The 24,573-nt window shown below is 45.4% G+C and overlaps 1 protein-coding gene across 7 annotated transcripts in view; it reads right to left on the reverse strand.

Moving 5' to 3' along the window:
• Positions 1-230: 230 nt before the first annotated feature.
• The window catches only part of SHROOM3 (shroom family member 3), a 329,233-nt gene continuing 304,890 nt past the window's right edge, over positions 231-24,573 (reverse strand). For 6 of the 7 annotated variants that reach the window (XM_040480676.1, XM_040480711.1, XM_040480720.1 and 3 more), the window contains 5 exons: positions 22,920-23,816; positions 21,300-21,791; positions 17,819-17,969; positions 6,678-6,950; positions 231-1,222 (listed from right to left, as the gene is read on the reverse strand). In XM_040480676.1, coding sequence (XP_040336610.1) covers positions 854-1,222; positions 6,678-6,950; positions 17,819-17,969; positions 21,300-21,791; positions 22,920-23,816 — 2,182 coding nt within the window. In that variant the 3' untranslated portion in view covers positions 231-853. The remainder of the gene's footprint in view (positions 1,223-6,677; positions 6,951-17,818; positions 17,970-21,299; positions 21,792-22,919; positions 23,817-24,573) is intronic. The other variant, XM_040480686.1, reaches the window with a different exon arrangement.

Consider the following 24,573-nt stretch of genomic DNA (forward strand, 5'->3'; position numbering starts at 1 on the left):
TGTCTCCCCGCCCCAGCGATCGTGCCGTGAAGCACTAGGAAATGATGTGACAGCCGTGTGGCACAAAACCTCCTTCCCGGGGAAGGTGGTGTTCCTGTTGGTTGTGGAAGTGAAGCAGCGATGACTGTCAGCAGAAACTGGGATTCCCCCGTACCCATTCTAACACAAACGAAAAAGGTACAAATCAGGCAGACAAGCCAAGGGCTTAAGAAAAAAGTCTCCACGCTCAATGTGATTATCTTTGGAATTCTTCATTTCATTAAGGTTTTCACAAAGTACAAAGCTCAAACATAACTGCCTATGTCCACCACAAAACAGAATCAAATAAGTGGTTAGCACACAAACATAATGATCTTTCTCATTTTAAAAAATATAAATAACGACAATGTTCAAGGTTTTACAGTTTTCTTCTGTGGGTGTTTCTCTTTAAGGCTTTATGTTGCAGACCCTTCATTAATGAGTTCTTCTACCTGTTGTCAAGATATACCACCCACAAGCAAGGAAGGCCACTGTGAATACATTCCTGAGGGTGACACTCATTATGTTGCCTCAGCCTGTTAAAAACTAAATCGAACGCCCTCCCATCGGTTCTCACAGTTTCATTAATTTTCCTTCTACTAGAAAGTGATCATAGAAAGGAGTAAGTTCCCAGCAGCATTCAAGCTCTCAGATCAATCATGTAGGGTGAGAAGGAAGAAACAGGCTTTTCCCTGGATTGTTTGTTTGTTTTCCTTTCATCCAGAAAAACCCCAATAACCCATAGAGTTTAAATGGTGGTTTGCACTGAAACATTTTTCAGATTAAACAGTGTTGAGAGAAAGGGTGATCTTTTGGTTGGGTGTTTTAGAAGAGGTTAAAGTGGGGAGGTTAATGTTGGAAAAATACCACTTAAAGTACACCCCCCAACAGGAGCCGTTTCACTCTCAAGGTTTGGGGGCAGAAGCAAGGCCCCTGCCTTGGGAATGAAATCAGACGGGAGGCTCTCCAGCAGACACTTGACTTGTTCCTGGCCTAGCTTGATCTTGTCGTCCAGCTTTCGCTGCTCAATGAGGAGTGTTGACTTCATTTTCACGAAATGCTGGTAATCCTGGAGCTGCTCCTCTGACAGGTAGTTGGCCAGGATGTCCAACACTACACGCTCCCTCCGATCCAGGTTCTCCTTGAGCTCCCGGGCATCCTCGTGCTGCCCAGCCAGGACCTTCCTCTTCTCGTTGAGGGAGCTCTGCCAGAAAAAACCAAGAGATCAGCAGAGGGCAAGGGCAAGGAAGGAAACTGCAAAAACACCTTTTACAGGACTGTGAAATCTCCAAGGGTGTACTTCAACTGTTGCTCTAGAGTAAGGAGGCTTACTTTTTGGAAAATCAGTTTATTACCCTTCTGTTGCATGTATATAGTTCTCTAACTTGTCAAATTATGTGGCAGCTTTAAGAGAGATTACATTAAACTGGCTGGGGTAAAAGCTCGGCTCTAGGCTTCTAGATTTAAAAGGACAATCAGTGATTCCACTCACATGAAGTATTAAAGGTTGCATGTATCTATATGAGTAATCAAAAACACAGAGATACAAAGTAGAATGGTGGTTGCCAGGAGCTGGGGGGGAAGGGGTGTATATGGACTCGTTTAATGGATATAAAGTTTCAGTTTTACAAGAAGAAAAAGTTCTAGAGATCTGTTGCACAACAATGTGAACATACTTATCACTACTGAATACTTTAAAATGGTTAAGGCAGCAAACTTTAGGTTATATGTAGTTTATCATGATAGAAAACTAAAGGGGGCATGGTGCACCTGGGGGGCTCAGTCGGTTAAGCATCCCACTTTGGCTCAGGTCATGATCTCATGGTTTGTGGGTTCAAGCCCCACATCCGGCTCAGAGCCTGGAGCCTGCTTCCGATTCTGTGTCTCCCTCTCTGCCCCTCCCCACCCCCTTGTTCTCTCTCTCTCTCTCTCTAAAATAAACATTAAAAAAAGTTAACTGAAAGGGGGGAAAGAAAGGCCCATCTTCACGGTACAAGTATTTACATTGATAGCGGTTCTCAAAGTGTGGACCAGCAGTGGCACATCTCCTGGGAACTTGTTAGAAATGCACATTTTCAGGGGCTGTTTGATCTACTGAATCCACAGCTTGGGAGCTGGGGCCCAGAAATCTGTGGTTTAATAAGCCTTCCAGGCTATTGTTCCACAGCTGAAGTTTGAGAACCTCTGCTCTGATCCACAAACCATGGGAACATCAGATTTTCCATATCGAAAGAAATCTGTTACCAATTTTTACTCCTCTGAATCTACTATGAGAAGTTCTGTTTAACGATGATGGTAGTTTCATATTCTGAGCGTTTCTTACACAAACCCAGTGATAAGATAGCATGTGTAGGCTAATTTACTTTATAAAAATCTTTAACATGGCTTTTTACTCATCATGTTGACATACAATGAATCATTTTTTTTTATGTTTAATTATTTAAATTTTTCAGGCCAAAGTCATTGAGAAATATTAAAATGAAAATCTAATTACAAGGTAGATCTGTAATTTTATTTCAATATAAATTGGCTACGTAGGCTTATGAAAGGCTCACAGGCCATGTGCCTTATCTTCCCTTGAACTAGCATGTCAGATCTTACAAAATAATGCCCAGTGGGGGAAAGTACAAAGTTTTAGGTTTATCTTACAGATATCTCCATTTTCATGGCTTCCTTCCCCTAATAAGAAAAACACATCTAAAACAACAACAACAACAAAAAACCCTTAGGTGAGGGGCCTGGCTGGCTCACTCAGTGGAGTATGTAACTCTTGATCTCGGGGTTACGAGTTAGAGCTCCACATTGGGTGTAGAGATTGCTTAAAAGTCTTTAATGAAATCTTGCCATTTGCAATGACATGGATGCAGCTAGAGTGTATGATGCTAAGCGAAGTAGGTCAATCAGAGAAAGACACATACCATATGCTTTACTCATGTGGAGTTTTAGGAGACAATACAGATGAACATATGGGAAGGGGGGAAAAACGGAAACAAACCATAAGAGATTCTTTTTTTTTTTTTAAGTTTATTTATTTTTGAGACAGAGAGAGACAGAGCATGAAGGGGGGAGGGGCAGAGAGAGAGGGAGACACAGAATCTGAAACAGGCTCCAGGCTCTGAGCAGTCAGCACAGAGCCCAACGCGGGGCTTGAACTCATGGACCACGAGATCGTGACCTGAGCTGAAGTCGGACGCTTAACCGACTGAGCCACCCAGGCGCCCCGAGAGATTCTTAATGATAGAGAACAAACTGAGGGTTGATGGAAAGAGGTGGGGGGGGGGGGGGATGGGCTAGATGGGTGATGACGGGCATTAAGGAGGGCACTTGTGAGGAGCACTGGGTGTTGTATGTAAGTGATGAATCACTAAATTCTTCTCCTGAAACCAATATTGTACTGCATGTTAACTAACTAGAATTTAAATAAAAATTTGGAAAAAAAAATTAAAAAAAAAAGCCCTTAGGGACACATGCACCCCAATGTTTATAGCAGCGTTATCTATGATAGCCAAATTATGGAAGCAGCACAAGTGTCCATCAATAGACGAATGGATAAGGAAGATGTGCTTTATATACTATGGAGTATTAGCCATCAAAAAGACTGAAATCTTGCCATTTGCAATGACATGGACAAAGCTAGAGCGTATGATGCTAAGTGAAATACGTCAGAGAAAGACAAATACCATATGATTTTGTTCGTATGTGGAATTTAAGAAACAAAGCAAACGAGCACAGGGAAAAAAGAGAAAGAGGCAAACCAAAAAAGAGACTCTCAAATACAGAGAGCAAACTGGGGAGGTGGGTGGAGGCGCGGGTTAAATAGAGGATGGGGATACAGGAGTGCACTTCCTGTGGCGAGCACAGGATGATGTTTGGAGGTGTTGAATCACTATATTGTACACCTGGAACTAACATTAAACTGCATGTTAACTGGAATTAAAAAAAAAACCAAAACACTTTAAATACCTTTAGGGACTGAATTTGAATGAAGACACCTTTCAAAATGCTGTAAAGAAAAAGTGAAAATCTCTTTCTCACCTTTAAAAAATTAGCAAGTATTTTAAACAGGAGGAATAGAGAGAGAATAATACCTGTGTGCCCATCATTAGCCATGCCAATTCTTAACAGGGGCATTTATCATATTTGCTTCAGATTAAAAGCAAAAACTAGAGATTCAGTTGAAGCCTTACATATATTCCCCTTCGCCCCACTGGTGACCATTCTACATTTTGCATTTGTTGAACCACTTCTTCTTCCTTCAAATTTCTATTATACTGGGTTTCTTAATGAAGACTGATCATGATAAAAACGAGTATGGATGTATTATGCATGTGAGCAAGCACACATCTGTATTCGAGGGTGTGTACATTTAAACGTTGAGCGGAGTTCCATTCTGGAACAACTCCTCTTCCCCTAACGAAAACTGCTTCACTGTTTCTTCTCTCACAGACCTGTGGCATCCATCCCAGCGGCCAAACAGGAAACTTAAAGTTAGCTTCCGCTCTGCCCTACCTCTCGTCCAGCTTGCCTTACTATTTCAAACTCATTCTCTCACTCCCTAGTCTGTACCCCTGTGGTAGTTGCCTAAGTGAATGGCCTGACTCCTTCTTGGTAGACTCTTAGCCTAAGCCCCACCACTCTCCAGGCTAATTAGGTGATGAAATTAGTTTATGGCTCTTCCTGGCCTCCAGGCTAAAGTCCTAAGTCTGTAAAGTGTGACCCACAAGGTCTCTGTGACTATTTTCTGTGCTGGATACTGCCTGTGCCTCTAGATCCACTTTTCTCAGCCATGCCCTGGGCCTAAGGAAGCTGAATGGTGAAGGCTGCATCAACTGGTGTCCTCTCCCTCTGGGCTTGATCATGGGTGTCATGGGCAGGAGACTGGAGGGAGGGCGCAGGAGGAAGAGCCTGGGGCATCTATCCCTGGCTCCTTCCTTGCCAGGTAGTGGGGACTACATTTGCTCACCATGGCCTCAGGGCTGTAGGACACAGTTAGAATTCTGATAAGGGCTCTCTTCCTCCTCCAAGTGATGCTAACCTTGGGGGGACAGGGAAGCTTCATTATCCCTTCTTCCTCACCCCTTCCCACACCTTCACTGAACATTGTTTATCCCTTTTGAATGAGCCCTCTATTTCCTGTCAATTTCCTGACTGTACACTTTTTTTAATATTTCCTGCAATCCACGATTTTTAAAAACCAAGCAACCATGTATAGTTCTTGAACATGCCATGGTCGTTCTTGACTTTGTCCATGACATTGCTTCTAAACGGTGAAGCCCTCCACGTAGAATTAAGAAATTCTTCTATACCCTGGTCAAGTGTCACCTGTGCCAAGTCTTTCCTGGCCTCCCCCCCCCCCCACCTGAGAAGCGTTTCGTGGCTGTGTCTGTCGCTCTGCTGCAGCATTGTGGATGCACTTGCTGCTTCCATACTGGTTTTCCTCACTACACGGTGAGTTCCTTGAGGGCGGGGCCTGTGTTTTGGCTGGTGTTCATCCCCAGAATGCGCAGCACCAGACATTTGGTAGGTGCTTGTTTGCTGAGCGGAGGGAAGGAGGAAAGGATGATACTTTTGAGGCAGGCACTTCTAGACGATTTCTAGATGAGGAAGCAAAGACTCAGCACATTTGCATGAGGAGGGCACTCACCGGAAGGGGACAGGAGCTGCAGAAAGTTTTTGGATGCCCAAGCACATTCAGAATACCATCTAGACTTTTTCTATTTCAAAAAATGACATCTTCCCTTTTAATTTAATACATTAGGAGAAATAACTGGGAAATCCCTGATAGCCCCGAAAGAAAGAGCTATAGATAGGAGGAGCCAGAAAGCAAAGGAGTCTCTTAGTGGCTAGAGTGCTCATCACCTTCTAGCGTAAATATCTATGCACAATAGTTACAGGTATGTTTATTGTCTGATTTGTCTTGATAGGGTCCCTGAAGGCAGGGATCTGTCTGCTTTGTTCATGAGCCTCATGCATCTCAGCAAATAGTTGCTGTACTGATGAGTAGGTGAAGAATGCTATGCAGCTCTGGAATTATGTTCATCATAGAGAATAAAACTTGGGGTCTGCAGCAGGACCCCTCAGATCCTGGTTCCATCACTTGCTGGCTTGTTGTGAGGATCCAGCGAGCCCAGTGCTGGGCAAAGAGGAAAGGACTTGAATGTTATCCAGTGTTGCTACCGCTGTTACTACCTGTCCTCTTTCTTCCAGTAGAGGGCGCAGTGGAGACACCTGGGTACATCGTCCCCAAGTGCCTGCAGACCCTCGCTCACAGATTCCCTAGAGCTTGAGTCCATGTTCCCACGTGGGAACTCTCCTCAGCCCCAGCAGTTTTTTTTTTTTCTTTTTGTCCCTCTCTCCCTTTCTAATGTCACCCTCCCACCATGCTTCTGTCTCTTCCTTTTCCTAGGAAAGAAGGTTAGGAAAGAAAACTCTGGTACCTGTGTTTTTACTTTCCTAAGTATTCCCTGAGCCTGAAGAGCCAGCATTGCCTCTTGGCATGCAAGATGACTTCTTTGGTGTTTCCCGGTAATCTATACATTGGACCGCCCTCCCTGCCCCAGAGATCATAATCTTCTCCAGAGAAGGGGTCATGTTCAATTGCACCTATGTGCGTGGGTTCAGAGGGAAAAGCCGTTGAACTAAATCGCTAGTCCACCTACCCTTTCTTCATTACTGGCATCTTCACCGAGGCCGCTAAGGACGTTTTCCACACGGGCCAGGCGCCCTGAGAGGGAGAGCAGCAGGTTTACCACCTTGTCCAAGTCCCCGATGAACATCTTGTACTTGTCAAACTCATTCGGCTTGCAGAGCTCACTGATCAAAGCCTCCACCTCTTCCCCCAAGGCATTATTGAGCTTGATGTCCATCAGCAGACTCCCTTTCGCTTCCTGCAGGGTCTCAAGCTTGTGGGTGAGGCTTCCAATGAGCTCGGCCTGTAACCCCAGAGGAGACACACAGCAAACATTAGCCAGCGGAATTGTCAATGGAAAGAGGATTCATTTCTCCCAGGCACATCCTGTCTTTTCAAGGCTAAGCTGAAGGTCCCCTACTCTGTCTGGACTGCCTCTCAACATGATGCCACAATATTCTTTCCTTTCCCTGAATGTCTACAACTGCCTTTCTCTGAGCCTATTCAGTCTTCACAGGCCAACACTTGACTACACATCATCGCCTTGTAATGTTTCCCAATTGAGTCATGCTCTGTACAGCTCAGTTTTCCCAACTGGCTTGTCAACTCACTTTTATTTTACTATTAAGTTCAATTTTTTTGAGAGAGAGAGAGTGCACATGAGCAGGTGAGGGGCAGCCAGAGAGGGAGACAGACTCGAGAGCAGGATCCCCGCTGTCAGCTCAAAGTGCGATACGAGGCTCAAATCCACAAACTGTGAGATCATGACCTGAGCCCAAGTCGGACCTCAACCGACTGAGCCACCCAGATGCCCCATTTACTCACTTTTATAAGGCTTTTCAAGACATGCTCTCTTTTGGTCCTCATAACGATACCACAGGCAGGTAGGGTATAGATTTCTTGTTTTACAAATAGAGAAGCCAAGAGTTAAAGGAACGAAGGGACTTACCCAAGGTCAGAGAGCTGAGTGGAGTATTGAAGATAGTTACCATTCAACAGAGCAGTTACTATGTGCCAGACACTGTGCAATAAACTCTACATGGATTATCTCATTTAGTCTTCCCAACAATCATACATATACAGCAGGTGAAGAAACAGACTCCGGTGAGGTGATGGCCCAAGACACACATACCATTAAGCGGGGCTGCCTTGAACTCAAGTTAGCTTGAGTCAGGAACTAGCCTTGTACAGTCATCATAAATATTCACCGAGACCTTTATCAGAAGTCAGCCGTGTGATCTTTCCATCGTGCTCCACTATCTCCACTTGCCTGAGTTATATAATTTGCCATTTTTATTGCAAATGTCTATGCATATGAAACAGTTACACAAGTATCCAATATATTTAACTGAAGGAATGAAGTAAAGGTCTTAGTGGTTTCCAGTTTGATTACACTTAGACTAAATGTCTACTAGTTTGCTACAAGAGAGATTAAACTTCATGATTTTTAAATTAGTCTTTTGTTTTTCTCTTAGCCTAAGGTAGCCAGATGGAAAAAGGACATAATCTTTTTTTGGTTAAAACCTATTTCTTTACCACTAAAACAGTTCCAGCTCAAAAAAAAAATTTTTTTTATGCATATATATAAAATCAAGCCATGTGGCTTCAATTGGAAACTTGGTAAGAAAGGATCACAATTTTGATGTTAGAGTAAAATCTTCATTTTTAAAGGAAGGAAAAGGGGAAAAATAGAAATAATTTTGACTAACAGAACTGAAGGGTCCTGAGGATTTTTGGTACTATTTCTTCATCACCAGAAAATACAACGATTACAATGACATGGGGAAATATTTCTCCATGTTGTGCTCATCTTGGAGCTGCACCATCAGAGGTACTCTGTCTTCCAATCTAAGGTTCAGAGTGTCCTTGAAATGTCTACGTTTTGGCCTTCACGGTGACAACTTGTCCTCTCGACTCGCTGAGGCCCAAAGGCTAAACAGTGACTAACACAATTCTCATCTGCTGCACTGCCTCGTCATAGGTTATGATCGTTGGCTTTCCTCAAGCTGTGTAGTTAAGACAAAGTCAATGAAAGGATACTTTCAGCAGAGGAAAAACCCGTACAGTCTATATCACTCCCCAACTGAGGAGTCTAAACCCAGAAAAAATGCAGGTGGCAGAGAATATTGTTTTTTTTTTTTTTTTTCAACGTTTATTTATTTTTGGGACAGAGAGAGACAGAGCATGAACGGGGGAGGGGCAGAGAGAGAGGGAGACACAGAATCGAAACAGGCTCCAGGCTCTGAGCCATCAGCCCAGAGCCCGACGCGGGGCTCGAACTCACGGACCACGAGATCGTGACCTGGCTGAAGTCGGACGCTTAACTGACTGCGCCACCCAGGCGCCCCGAGAATATTGTTTAATATTCCTTATGTTCTCCTGGAAGATAGATTTTCCAGAAAACCCCCACCAATTGTGGCTGGCATTTCTGGTATTTGCCTGCTACCCAGCCAGCCTGCTAGGCAGCTCCAGAGACACGCCCAGCAGGGTGTGACGATCCTGTGTGGTGTTATCCGTTCTTACGAAGAGAACAGCAAGGAGACGGATGGAAAGCAGTGGGAAAAGTAAACCCTGCCTGCTGTTACAGCTTCCAGCATTCCCACCAGACAAGGTTCAGAGAAGTCAAATGTCATTACAGCTGCTTCTCAGGTAGACAGTGAGAGACTCTGACGCCTCCATGAAGTCAGGCCAGGAGGTTTTCATCTTGCTGCCTGCATTCCCAAGGCTCACGGCTCCGTCACCGGACGATACCTTCTCACAGTCAACCAAACCCAAAGGGGCAGATGACTGCGCAGCATTTCTATACTCCAGCCTCAGGGAAAGGTCTCTGATTATTCAAATGTGGGATCCATTTCAGCCTCTTGTCTTGAGAAGTATAGTTTCTAGAAAAGTCTTGAAACAGAACTAGGAGATGGAAAAGAAGGTAACGGCCTTGCGTTTTTCATTCCTCTCACTGGGACTTCTTTTGAAACTAATACTGTCTCATCACTTCTGGAACTCAAAAGCGCTTTTGTTCATAGATTATCTGATATCATTAAAAAACAAACCCTCATCATGGCCTCAGAAGCTGGTATTTGAAGGGACAGGAGACTCTGAATGTGTGAACGAGCAGAGACCGGGAAGGATACGTCCGTCCTCACGTGTTGGGCGGAGTTTCTTCTGGACTCAGCTGGCGGCTCCTATGCCGGTCAGTAGTGCCGAAAGGGCAGCCCCCAGGCAGGCCCGGTCCAGTGGGCGGGCAGCGGGCAAAGAAGTGACACAGCGGAACAGCAATGGGAGATCAGGCTCGGCAGCCTAATCCTCTCAGTCTGTCCTCTGCACAGCCTGTTTGGGTTTTCAAAGACGCAGACGCCGGGCAGAACCACAGCCTCTCTGTGCAGGAGCTGATGTGTACTGTGGGCTTCAGGGTAGAAGGAAGAATAGGAGGAGACGGAAATGTCCAGGAGCGACGCAGGGAGGATTTGGTGGGAAGAACCAGGGCACATTTCGTGGCACTCTGGTTTCTGAAAGCTATTTGCCGGGCCATAAGGTGATGTGTTAGCACGTATGGCCTTGCTGTGATATAGAAGTTACTGAGCAGTCTCACCCGTCACTCCTGGCCCAAATGGTACATATTTGAATGGTATTTGATTTTTTAAAATGCTTCTACATTTAAGTGATGGAAATGTGGATTTAAGACTGCAGTTAAAAGGGATGTGAGTAACTGAAGGCAACAAGGGAAAGTTGGCTATACCAAACAACCGTTTCTCTGCCAGGCAGACCTCTTCAAAAAAAAAACCAAAAAACAAAAACAAAAAACCAAACCCTACCAACTTCTAGCTGCAGAATTCACTGTGGGAGGGACAACAGGTCTTTTGAGGGGTTTGGTTTCAATGACATACTAGTCTCTCAGGAGCTACTTAATTTGCAAAGTCATTCACATTTTTTCACTTCTCATCTGGTGCGAACTGTTACGTCACCCTGTGTGCGATGCAATTTATAGGGTTTTTTTTTTTCCCTCTAAATATAGTTTAACAGACCCTCCCCCTCCCACCTCACCATTTGCTTGCAGCAACCCTGCTGGGCCCCTTCCGGCCTCCTCACTGCCTCCAGGAGTCAGGAACCTAGGCTCTGACAGAAAACTCACCCCCCCATCAAACCACTTGACCTTTGGTGCCTCCATTTTCTCACTCATAGCCAGGGGATAATAATATCTGCCTAAAACTAATAATGTTTGAATATTAAGCTCTTTCTCTGTGCCGGGAACCACTTAAATATTTTACTATTCAATTACTACTCCCAATAACCTGATGAGACAGGTAGTATATTATTATCCCGGTTTTACTGCTGCACAAAGTGAGGTGGCTAGAAGTTATTTCACTTGTGAGAGCCAGGTCGTCTGGCTTCAGGGATCAGGGTTTTAGTCACTATGTTAAAATAGCTCATTGGAATGTTCTGAGGCTCAACTATAATAAAGCTTGTGCGAGCATTCTGGGAAATATAAAAGTATTATACACATTCAAGTTATTGCTACTTGTGCTATCATTAAGATTCAGCAATAGTCTGGGGAACACTCATTTTAGGGCGCACCTCTAGAGGAATACTCAACGTCTCCCCCACGTGACCATGCCACCTTGCCTTCTGCTCAGGGATCTGTGCTGACCATGTTCCCAATCACGTTGCTAATAACATGGCTGGCCTGTGCTGATGGATCATCTTCATCTCAAAGAAGAGTAATTCAGGACTCCTAGCTGCATGGCTGGAATTCAGGGGCAGAGTGGAGTTCAGGCTCCTGCTAGTAAAAATGATGAAGATAAAGACACTTCAACCACAGGCTTTGTTGTTTCTTTCTTTGGTTTTAAATGGGAGGATCTAGGCAGTAGTACATGGTTGTTTTCACAGCTGAACTTCATCCAGGAGAAAAGTCAGGGGTGATTTTTGTCCCAGTGACAGAAATGGGATCAAACCTCCATCCCATGTTGTGGGACCTCAACGAAAACAGGTCTTGGGGACTCAGCTACCATTTCAAATATTTTCTGGCACATTCTCTGGCAAGAGTGGCTCTTTACCATTCACTTCCTCTCAGGAAGGCTTGTGATCAGAACGCTGTCCTATTTACTTAGTACGGTCTCTTGGTTCTGGGTATCAGGACTCTCTGACAAGAAACAGTATTAAATTTCTTTAAATTCAGCTAAGCCCAGGGGCGCCTGGGTGGCTCAGTCAGTTAAGTGTCGAATTTGGCCCAGGTCACGATCTCATGGCTTTTGAGCTTGAGCCCTGCATTGGGCTCTGTGCTGACAGCTTAGAGCCTGGGAGCCAGCTTCAGATTCTGTGTCTCCCTCTTGCTCTGCCCTTCCCCCCTCATGCTCTCTCTCTCCTTCAAAAATAAATAAAACATTTAAAAAAAAATTTTTTTAATTCAACTAAGCCCATCATCCTCCCTCCCTAAATGACCTGTTTCCCTATTTCAGTTATGACAGCCATGTAAGGCCAGGAGCTCGAGAGTCATCCTTGACCCTTGCCTCTCTACCATGCTCCACATCTAATCTGTCCCCACGTTCTGTCCACTCTGCTTCCCCCCCACCTTTTTTTAAAATCCACCTGTTTCTCACAGCCCCTACTGCACTGCCTTTACACAGGTACCGTCACTTTCCCTGTAACACCCTCCCAACTGCCGCCTCTGCCTCCACAGCTGCCAGAGAGACTTTTCTAAAATGCCTGTCAGCTCTCTCCCTGATGGTAAACCCCAGGGTGGAGGAAGGATGAGGGACTCCTGGCGTTAGCCAACATGGTATACGCCCCCTACCGCCTCCGGCCCCACTTACCACAACTAACATCCCTGGACTCTGAAGGGGACTCTGTAAAGTGAAGGATGGCAGCGTGTCGGGACGGGGAGCCAAATGTGAAGTATGACCTGGAATGGGGGTTAGTTGCCTGCCTCCCCCTTCTATGTTCTAGCTCTGAAGTGCACGCAGAGAGTGGCAGCAAAACTCTGAGAAAAGTCCTGCCTTTCGAACAAAGGACCAAAAAAAGGGGCCTCCTCGAGCTAAAACGTGTGGGGAAAATCCTGTTTTTAACCCTCCTTGTTTTCTTCCCCTAGCCCTGGCTCCCAAGAGTAGCTCTACTCCCTGAGCTGCACTCGCAGTGGGGGCACAGGCACTGAAAACCCCGAGAGAGAGAAGCAAAAACAAAAACAACAAGTCTTCTTTATGGTCAGAGGAAGTGGTCCAAACGGTGTGAGGGGAATTCCCACTCTTTTTTCTTTCTCTTTTATTGAGGGAGGTCCCAGCCATGCAGAACAGCATAGCAGCCCAGGCTGCTATAGTCATGAGAACTGGTCTTTCTAGCCAGAGGCCCAGGAAGAGGGGTGGCTGGGAGCCAGACAGTGTTGGGGGGGGGGGGATACTGCACGGTACAGCCAGAAAGAAGATCCCCTAATTCTGTGTATGAATTGACAGAAGTCCTAGGCTCACGCTCAAGTAGACCCAAAGCAGCACAACAAAGACTCTGAGAACTGAACTATGATAGAAGCACTAACCAAGTCCCAGACTAACCTCTGAATGGTGCATGTTTGGGAAGGATCTGTGCAACACAGCAAAGGCTCTGAAAACCGAAATGATGTTGGAATTGGCACCTGAAGGTGGGACAGAACTTATAGTCAAGGGGCACCTGGGTGGCTCAGTCAAGCGTCTGACTCTTAATTTCGGCTCAGGTTGTGATCTCACAGTGTGTGATATCAAGTTCTGCATCTGGCTCAGTGCTGACAGTATAGAGCCTGCTTGGGATTCTCTCTCTCCCTCTCTCTCTGCCCCTCCCCTGCTCTCTCTCTTCCTCAAAATAAATAAACTTTAAATACAAAAAGAACTTGTAGTCAAGCTGAATAGATTCCTTGCTAAAATGAAAACAAAAAAATCTACATTCTGTAGAGGATTTTAACAGAACCCAGAGGCTCAAAACGTAATACTCAAAATGTTCAGAATACAACACAAAATTACCCAATATTAAAAAAAAAAACAAAACAAAACAGTAAAACATGAGCAATTCCCAGGGGAAGACAATCCTGAGGAAACCCCAGTGCTGGGATTTCCAAAGCCTTTAAAATAACTTTTATAACCTTCCTCCATGGTAAAAGTAAACACTCTTGAACACAGAAGTCTTTGGCAAAGAAACAGACACTACAAAAAACTGAGTCAATGGAAATTTTGGAACTCAAAACTATATTTGAAATTAAGAGAATTACTGGTGGAATGAAGACAGTCCTACAGAAATTATCCAATCTGAAGAACTGACAGAAAACAGATTCTTAAAAATGAACTAGGGCTTCAGACACTTGTGAGGCAACATCAAAAGGTCTAATATTTGTGGTACTCGAGTCTCAAAAGCAGAAGAAAGATTAGTGCATAAAAAATATTTGAAGACATTATGGCTGAGAACTTCCCTGAATTTGGTGAAAGACCTAAATGTACAGAATCAAGAAGTCAGTAAATGCCAAATAGGAATCACCAAAGAAAATCAGGCTCATGCACGTCATAATCAAGCTGGTGAAAATTGAAGACCAAGAAAAAAAAAAAAATTGAAAGCAGCCAGAGAAAAACAACACATTGCATACAGGAGAATCAATATTTAAATGACTGTGCAGTTTTTGTCAGAAACCATGGGAGCGAGAAGGCGGAATGACAACTTTAAAGTGCTAAAAGAAAAAGAACAGTCAACCCCCAATTCCATATCCAGTGAGAATATCCTTCAGGCATGACAGCAGAATAATGACATTCTTAGATGAAGGAAAACTAAGAGAAACCGTCACCAGTAGACCTATTTTAAAGGAAATGGAAGGAAGGAAGGAAGACTGAGGTTTTTCAGGCTGAAAGGAAGAAAGACCACAGAGAAATCTGGAACTTGAGGAATGAAGGAAGAGCAACAAAAATGGGCAGCTGAGAACCATCTGGGTCACTAATGATCTCCTGGGGAAAGCCAATTCTGCAGAACAACAGATTCTTTTTGCCTTCTGAAATATTCCACTAAGTCTCTAAGCCAAAGCCCTTTGGCCTTCAGAATAAAGAGTCATGGGACCTGTTGAAGCAGATTTTTGCCTAATAGACATAGCTGGGTTAGGCAAAGAACTTAAAGCTCTAATTATTAGACTGTCTTTAGATTTTTTGTTCAGATAGTTCAGACAATGAAAGTGTTTCAAACTTCTGTTTACTTGGAACATTATAATTCACCATCTATGATGTATACATAGAAAATATATAAAGTAGAATTGGTTTAAAAGGCTGATTTCAATTTTTAAAAATATTTATTAATTGGGACTCTGGTTTCCATGGAGTCTTAGTGAATTTCATGACTAGCGATGTATCTTAGGTTACTAGTAACTTTAAATATCAGGTAATAAGTTATTTCTTTGGGAAGGTTGGTGGGAGGCTAGTCTCTGCCTTGGAACAATCTTGATGAAGCATAATTTTTTAAAATCACCCTTAGAAAAGCTTGCTGTATATCAGGAAGGGAACTGCATTTTCAACTCTATGCTGCAAATATTAATAGATGCCTTCTACAACATCATTTAAAACTCACATATTTTTGGGGTACCTGGATGGCTCACTCAGTTAAACGTCCAACTCCTGATTTCAGCTCAGGTCGTGATCTCACGGTTCATGAGTTCGGGCCCCAAGTCAGGCAGTGTGCTGACAGCACAGAGTCTGCTTGGGAGTCTCTCCCTCTCTCTGCCCCTCTCCATATTTTCTGTTTCTTAAAAAAAAAAATTTTAAGTTTATTTATTTTGAGAGAGAGCACACAAGCTGGGGAGGGGCAAAAGAGAAGGAGAGACAGAATCTCAAGAAGGCTGCACACCATCAGCAGAGAGCCGGATGTGGGGCTCAAACTCCCAAACCACGAGATCATGACCAGAGCCAAGATCAAGAGTCGGACGCTTAACTGCACCACCCAGGCGCCCCTTTATATTTTGTTTTTAAATTTTTTTAATGTTTATTTTTGAGAGAGAGAGAGCGAGCACATGAGTGGGGAGGGCAAGAGACAGAGGGAGACACAGAATCTGAAGCAGGCTCCAGGCTCTGGGCTGTCAGCACAGAGCCTGACACAGGGCTCGAACTCATGGACCGTGAGACCATGACCTGAGCCGAAGTTGGATGAGTAACTGACTGAGCTACCCAGGCGCTCCATATTTTCTGTTTTAAGTCAGGAATATAAACACAAATGACGCTAATGAAAATTCTATTACGCATGGATAAGCTTGCAGTTCATTAAAAACATCTCATAGGATTCTCTAGTGCCATGCAGTAAGATCTGAACTCTTCAGGATTTCAAACAAAGCCCTATGTGACCTCCATGACCTTCTGGCCCCTGTGGAGCCTCCCAGCCTTATCTTCTGGGATCCATTGCCTTCCTGTGTGATCCTCTAAATTTGGTCATTTCTAACTGAGGCATGAGCCTTTTTGTTTGGCATTCCAAAGTATCAAACTGCTGGCGATACCCTTCTTCAGTACGGACACTCCCTGTGTTTTTCCACATCTCTGGGTCTTTACCCAGGCCAGTCCCTTTGTCTTGAATGCCTGATGTTCTTCTCTTGCCCTGACTCCTTCTGACTCATTCTGATTACTTCGGTGTAAAATGTGGCAGTATAGGTATCAGAGCAGTTTTGTGGAAATAAAGAGAATATAGCAGTATGAAAAACACAGCCCACACTTAACAAGGTAAGAAGTGCTCAGCACATTGTACCTAATGTTATTTCCTGTGAGGATTAATCCTCTGTGCCTTTATACTCTCAATCTAAAAATACTTTTGCCATATAATCATCAGAGTGAGAGGCTGATAATAAACTGATGGGAAAGCATTTTTTTAAAAAAAGCAATGAGTAATTTGTCACACTGCTACTATAAAATAAGGTATCTCTACATGCAAAAAAATGAAACAAAAAAGTGTAAAATATTCAGTGAAAGGCGCCATGGCAACTTGGTACCTGTAATGGTGTTTATATAGCTCCCTCTTTGGGATAAGTAGAGAGACTAGAGCACGTGGTTTTTTTCCCTCATCGGAGGACCCGTTCAATGGGGGCATTCGGCGGCATTTGAAGTAGGGATATGCCGGAAGTAGGGGGGCCATGAAGCAGGTGTTTAAATGGGAAAACCTCGGGCTGGGAGAGCTCAGTACTACAGTGCCAGCCGTGCGCTTGTGCGTCCACGGAGCCAGGAGCCGTGGGAGGGAGAAGAACACCCCTGACAGAGGTGCTTCTAAAATCCCCAAATCCTCCTGCCCCGTTACTCCCTGCTCGAGGGTCTATGTCCTGTGGTCTCGTTCCACACACAAACAAGAGAGCCTGGGACAGATGGAGTAAATGAAACAGAATCACCTAAGAAGGCTTCTCCTGGGATTGGTACCACTGAGAACCACTTACACTCCAGGCTCAGCAAGAGACAAGCGTTTGAACAGAGTCCTTTTTCAGTGTACGGGCCTGGCTTGTATGGAGAGCTGAAAACTCAGTGGCAGGTGGCCCTTCCGGGGCTGTAGGGAAGGCGGAATGGCAAGAACTTTCTCCCCGGCAGGCACAGCTGGGCTTAGATCTTCAGGGTATGTGGGAAGACAGCAGCAGCATCATGGTGTCATTTTTAAAATGTCTTACATGTAAAATTTCTGTAGGAGTATCAAATGCTAACTACATTTCAGTGCTGTGCTTCCAAGCTATTCACTGGGGTGCTGCAGACAGAGTTGGGGGAACATAAAGATTAACATTACCACCTCTCAGAAGTGTCTTTGGACAATCGGTCTTTTTCCTTAAAGTTTCTCTATTTTCTGGTTTCCCTTTTGGCCATGAAACATGAAAGGAAAATTACAGACTGCGGGCATTGGCTGGTCAGCTCAGAGAAGAGAGCTGGGGTCTCTGTGCTGGACTAAGTGAAGGTAGGGCACCTGGGTTTTAGTCTCAGCTATGAGACTTTTAGGAAGTAACTTATTCCCTGTAATGACTTTCACTTTTGTCATCTGTAAAGATGAAAATGACAGGAAAGCTATGAGGAAGTCACTCAAAGTGCCATGTGAGTCAGGAGTCCAAGGACCGTATGGGCAAGGTTGGTGATGTGACAGACCTTTCTTCCTCTCCTGCCCTAAGGAGCCAGTATCCTTGCTCAGACCTTGACTCTCTTTCTGGAGAGAGCAGAACACAGGCCTCAATTCTTCCTTTACCTTCTTTTCATTGACATCCACCTGCTCCTCTTCCTCATTCACCTCCTCTGGCATATCCTTGATCTTGTTCAGAAGCTCAGCCTTGGGAGCAGACACACTGTAGTAGGCAGGACAGTTCACCAGCATGCCCACTGCCTCCTTGTCTTCACTCCTGAGGCATAAAGAACAAAAAAGTACACAGCACATTCCAGAAGCTTCACTTTACCACATGTCTGTGCATTCAGAAAGGTGTAAAAAATGCTATTCATTCCCTTCCCAGAAATTAGGATGAACAAATACTTACCAAAGAGTGATTACTATGTATAGGGCTCTTGGAAGCCAGGCAGACCTGGGCTGGAAAACACCAAAGGGAGTGCTGGGAAGGAGACTGGACATCAGGCCTGTGGATTTGCTAGATGACTCTGGATAAGTCATTTGACCTCCCTACGTGTTTCTCCTTTTGTGATAAATATGAGTTCCTGAGATACAGGAGTGCTGATGCACGGGGGCACTTGTACCCCAATGTTTATAGCAGCACTCTCAACAATAGCCAAATTATGGAAAGAGCCTAAATGTCCATCAACTGATGAATGGATAAAGAAGATGTGGTTTCTATATACAATGGAATACTACTTGGCAATGAGAAAGAATGAAATCTGGCCATTTGTGACAACATGGATGAACTGGAGAGTGTTATGCTAAGTGAAATAAGTCAGTCAGAGAAAGACAGATACCGTATGTTTTCACTCATATGTGGATCCTGAGAAACTCAACAGAAGACCAGGGGGGAGGGGAAGGGGGAAAAAAGTGACAGAGAGGGAGGGAGCCAAACCATAAGAGACTCTTAAATACTGAGAACAAACTGAGGGTTGATGGGGGGTGGGGGAGGGGAAGTGGGTGATGGGCATTGAGGAGGGCACCTGCTGGGATGAGCACTGGGTGTTGTATGGAAGCCAATTTGACAATAAATTATATATAAAAAGTATGAGTCCCTGAGTGTGAGGGTATTTTGAAGGTGCTGCACCATCTCCAGTTGTGGGTTATTTCCTACTCTTCCAGGGTTACCCGTCATCTTTCTGATGCCTACTATGATTGTTGCATGGACACTTGGCCATGTTTCCTTCTCATATAAGCATGACAGCCCAGATAAGCCTAAGAAATCAACAGCTTTCTGGTCAATGGCCAAGAGATGTGAAGTCTACTCCTTAGGTACACAGCAGGGGTTTCGAGGCCGGGGAACAAACTAGGAATTGAGAAACCTGATGTCTAGTGTTCTCTGCTTGACTATCACCAAGCTGTCTTTCAGAGTACAGGTCAGAGCCTACTAACTGAATAAATGACTCTATGGAAGTAGGTGAGAGATTCTCTTGGAGAGGTATTTCAATCTTGTGACTTTATTTTTAACATCTAGGCCATCATTTTACTTTGGAGTAAAGAGCCACAGAAGAAGTCATTTTTACTCATTTCCTGTTTGATAGGACTATTCTTCTAAGCAATATAGTTACATTTAATTCAGTTAATTGAAAAAATAGGAAAAAAGTCTTCTGATCTGCTCCCCCCCCCCCATATATTCATAGCATTACAAATGCTTCTCAGGCTTTTGACTGACTAAACCTCACAATGGCTAGTCTCATGCACAATAGGACATTGCTTGTTTTCACCAGAAGATGGCGCATGCCAGCCTTTTGAAATTCCTCCAGGTCTCCGTGCTGCAAAAGCTACATGACTATTCCATTTCTAAATGGAGAGAACAAATGTTCTCAGTGATAATGCTAGGAAATACTTTGCTAAGGATGTATTTGTAAGTTGCCTTGGCCTTTTTACAGCAAGTGGTCAGAGAACAGAATGAATGGAAGCCCCTAACTGATCTATGACACCTACCCACGGGGAACTGACACACCCAGAGAAACCCATCTTTGGGTCCTTCGTGGAACCCAGTGGATTGATTGTCTTGCGCGTTGTGGGTACTCAGTAAATGTGTGCTAACCACCTGACCCTGGATAAGTCACTTCACCTCAGTAAGTCTCTGTCTGCCAAATCTGAAGAAGGGGACGGACAAGGTGACAGTTCAGGCCTTGTATTAGGAGAGTCTCCAACAACCTATCAAAGAGCTTGTAAGGACTCCATCGCTCTTTCCTCTCTCCCCCTCCCCCAAATCAAAACATAGTATTCCTGTTGGTAATTTAGTTAGGATCAGTTGGAAATTTCTAAAGGCAAGCCCAAATTTAGACAAAAAGCTCTGTTTTTATTTAGTCTAGAAGCCACTAACTGTGGAGTACCAATCCATCAATCCACATAGTTTTCAATGAAAATTAAAAAGAAAACAAAAACCACTCTGAACCCTTCCCATAGTAGTCCTTTAAGGAAATCAAACATGCAAGAAAATATGCGATCACCCAGGAGAAATCAAAAGAATGAAAAATACAGATTGCTCAGGGTCCTTTCACCCCTGCGGCTGGGGGCTAGGACGCACTGCACGACTGTAAACACATGCCATCAGGGAGCTTCAGGAGCAGAGGCTCGCTGGCTGAACAACACTGTGAGACTGCATCCACATTCAGATCTCTCTTGATTTTTAGGGTTACACAACATCCACCTAACTCTTGAAAAGGGCGAATGTCAGTGTAGTAAATCCATTTGTCTGGGCTTGCTTCTTTTTTTTTTCTGAGAGAGATAGGGTGCAAGTGAGCAAGGGGTAGAGAGGGGGAGGTGGGGAGAGAAAGGGGTAGAGAAAGAAGCAGGGCTCACCCAAAATGGGGCTTGAGCTCACCTAATGGGGGGCTCAAACTCACAAACCGTGAGATCACAGCCTGAGCCAAAGTCAGATGCTTAACCAACTGAACCACCCAGGCGCCCTGGGCTCTCTTCCTTCTTAGAAGTCTGTGCTCACCTCCACCTTGAGGAGGCCTCTGCTCTGCTCACCACTTCTCCCTGCCACTCAGCACTGACCCCTGTGGTGCTGTCTGCAAAGGTGACTCTGTTGCCTATTGAGTTAGGGGCACTGTGAAATCATTATGAGAGCAGGCACAGTCACCAGGCACAGTCACCGGGCCAAGCTCAAATCCAGACGCCATCACTCACATGTTCTGGGGCTTTGGTTGGGCAGTCTTAATTTCTCTGTGTTTCAGTGACCTCACTTGTAAAAGGGAGGTAAGATTGGTCGCAACCTCAGGAGGTTCTTGTGAAGATTCAGTGAGATAATGTTTATATAAAAAATTACTACAAGGGCTAACACAAAGACATCAACAATATTAATGGTTTTAATGGCAACTGTCACCACTATTACTATTTTTGCTGTTGGGCAGGTGCCTAGTAACTCAAGGTCAGTCTGCCCCACTTTCTACTCCTCAGAGCCATTCTGCTAAGGCTGAGATGGCGTGTCATTCTTGGGTCAGAATCTTTGGAAGCAGGAAAATGTCATACAAGTTGTCCTAGACCTATTACCACCCCCATGGAAGGAGGTTAAATATAAGTCTCTTTGAGGGCATTACCAGGGACTTACCTCTTGCTTTCATATCCTGCACAGTTGACAGTTCTTTGCATGGCCTTTCTCTTTATGCTGTTCTCCTTCAACAAGTTTACATCTCGGGGAAACAAACCTTCCATCAGGTCCATAGTTGTCTTCATTCTGGAGTCTGGATCCAAAATGTCTGCCAGAGATTTGTCTTGGTGGACAATTTCCTTTGCCAGAACCTCTGTTCTGATGTCTTCTGAGGTCTTCTGAGGACCAGAACTAACATTCTTTTCTAAACTCTGAGTCCCACTGACTGGGTTGTGGATGGGAGATGGCTGCCCGGGGCCTGGCTGCTTGCCAAGAGCCCCAGCAAGTTGGGGCAGAGCGCCCATGGTGGAGGGTGGGTTGGTCTCGTTGGCTTCTGAACCCTTGATAGAAGTTTGCGATCTGGAAGCTGCTATCTGACTGCCAACCAAATGGACTGTACCAGGCATGGGCCTTTCCTTGGCAACCGTCACCTTGGCAAATTTGCTGGAGCTGCTAGGGATATTAAAAAAGAGAGGGTAAGAGAGGAGTCAACAGAAGGGTAGGAAGACTGAAGGAGAAGTTTTCCACATCAGGGCTGTGGCTTCCCACATGAGGAGTGGTGGGGTGGGGGCAAGGTAGTCATGCCCTGAGGTTATCACTCCCCACAAATTGCAAGGTCCTGAGGGCTTTCTCCTCACCCCAGCAGTTGGTCACATGGGAGTGTGTAACTTTTTAAGGGATCTAGTAGGAATTCAGTTTTGGTGAATGTTGCTGTGAGATTCTAGAGCTTTCTGAAAGGTCCAGGTGAACAGAAGGAGTTAATCGCAAAGGCAACGTGTTCTCTTGGTGTTTAGAGACTGCTTGTCCTGGGAAGTATTTGTTGGGAAATGCTTCTTCTCTATTCTTCTGGCTTCCGAGAGGTTTTCCCTCAACATTACTGACCTTTAGCTCTGTTCTCTATCCTTTCCAATGGACACGGAGTGACTGTGGAAAGAAAGCTGACCATATCCTGTCCATAATCCAGCTTCTTCTCTTTCTTTTGAGAGTGAGGCTACCTCTAGGCTAATCTACACCTCTCTCTCTCTCCCTCCATACACACACACACACACACACACACGTGTGTATCTAGCATGGCCTGAGACTAGGCAGGTAAACCTGTTTGGCGTTCACCATCAGGAGGCTCGCTTACACTCAAGAGAGGAGCCATATTTTCCAGTATCAGCTCTATCAGTAACAAGAGCGATACTTTTGTCTTCTATATGTCTTCCTCCTTTGTCTTATTTCTTAATTGATTCAGAACTCAAGCAGGAATGAGGGATGCTATTTAAGACCTTTTGAACTTATCGTGTCCACAGAAGTGAACTATGCCTTTTGGGCTTTGGTGTCCATTTTCACTACTCTTGTTCCTCTGTTCTCGATGCTAGTATGGGGTACTAGGGTCACAGCCTGCCAAGGTAAACAAATGAAACCATTCTGCCAGTCGCGCGACTTAAGCTTCTGTAGAAAATGTCCACAACAGGGCTCTCCTGTGGCCAATGAAAGGAGGATCCGGGGAGCCTTCAGGGTAAAACTCTTACTGGAGAGGGGCACCCTTTTGTTCCTCAGCTGGGGGCTTGTCCTATCCAGAGTCTGCTCACTTACCTGGTACAGGGCTCCTTGTGATCCTCACTGTCCAGCTCTGCCTCATACAGAGCGTGGGGAGGAGGTGGAGGAAAGTCATCCAAGCTATTCACTGGGGTGTCCTGGCTCAGCGGAGGCGGTGGGGGTGGGGGGAGTTCAAATGTGGGGCTGGAAGCGGCGTTGGGGTACAAGTCCTTCACAAACACCTCATCATCATCATCTTCCCGAGGTGGCGGGGAGGCCAGCAGGACCGACTCAGATATTCGGAGGGAGATCCTCCCTGGAGTGCTTGGAGCCCCAAGAGGCGAGTCTAGAGTGCTGCCTGAGCTTGGAGGAGTCTGCTGTGTTTTGTAGTGCTTCAGGTCTCCAAAATCAGGTGACGAGGATTCTTCAGGGAGGCTGTCCTCTCTGACCGTGTGGGCCCACTTCACCCGAGGTGGGGCAGGCCGCTGAGGCAACGAGACCCGCTTCCTTGTTGCCTCTTCTAGCCCATGCTCCGGGCTGTTGGGCTCGTGGCCTCTTGGACTGGCAGGCTGGACCAGGCTGTGACCATTGCTTCTGTGGGTCACTGCTGGGGTGTATGGAGGAAGAGGCTGTTGCCCTGTCTGACAGTCCCTTCCAGTCAGCTGATCGGTCGCAGCCTGGGAGCTGGAGGGAACGGGGGAAGGCAGAGCTGAGCTGAGCGGGGTCAGGGATGCAGCCCTAGTGTCTGTGAGATGCCCTTGCATTCCTGTGGGCAACAGCCTGGGGCAAGGCGTTGTTCTGCTGGCCTGCCTCTGATGGTCCAGGGGTCCAGGACATTCGCTGGGTACAGAGGAGTCACCAACTGCTTTGCAGCCTGAACCACCCCAACGAAGGCTAGGATGGTGTTTGAGCAACAGCATGTCTTCGTGGCCTCTTTCTGAACAACTGACGGACCTGGAGCAGGATATACAAACACAAGGGTTACAGCTCAGAAGGGGCAAACTCTGAACCCTAAGTTCATTACACAGACGGGAAAAGCATTTAGGAAGCAGGGCCTCAGAGGGCCTCAGAGGAGCCACACACTGTCCCTCAGGCTGCTCACACAAAGAACCAAGTTTAAAAAGGACGCCTGGTGCACAGTTGGTTAGGTGTCCAACTTCTGCTCAGGTCATGATCTTGCGGGTCATGGGTTCAAGCCCCGCATGAGGGTCTGTGCTGACAGCTTAGAGCCTGGAGCCTGCAGTGTGCCTCAGATTCTGTGTCTCCCTCCCTTTTTCCCTCTTAGAAATAAATAGTAAACATTAAAAAACAAAAAAAAGATTCCAGGGGCTCCTGGGTGGCTCAGTTGGTTAGGTGACGGACTTCAGCTCAGGTCATGATCTCACAGTTCGTGGGTTCAAGTCCCGCATCGGGCTCTGTGCTGACAGCTCAGAGCCTGGAGCCTGCTTCGGATTCTGTGTCTCCCCCTCTCTCTACCCCTCCCCTGCTCACGCTGTGTCTGTCTCTCAATAATAAATAAACGTTAAAAAAAATTAAAAAAAGATTCCAGACATACAGTCCTACAGGAAATGTCAGATGGTAGACATGGGGGTCACAAGGCATTTCCTTTTATTAGCTCTCTCTCACTGACCTCCCCACCCCCTCTACACATCCCACATAAGGCAGCTTTTCGGGGCAGGCTTTGGGGTATAAAAGGAAACCGGTACATTTC

The sequence above is a fragment of the Herpailurus yagouaroundi genome, unplaced genomic scaffold, assembly GCF_014898765.1.
Source record: "Herpailurus yagouaroundi ecotype Mexico unplaced genomic scaffold, PumYag 28, whole genome shotgun sequence".
NCBI classification, from domain to species: Eukaryota; Metazoa; Chordata; class Mammalia; order Carnivora; family Felidae; genus Herpailurus; species Herpailurus yagouaroundi.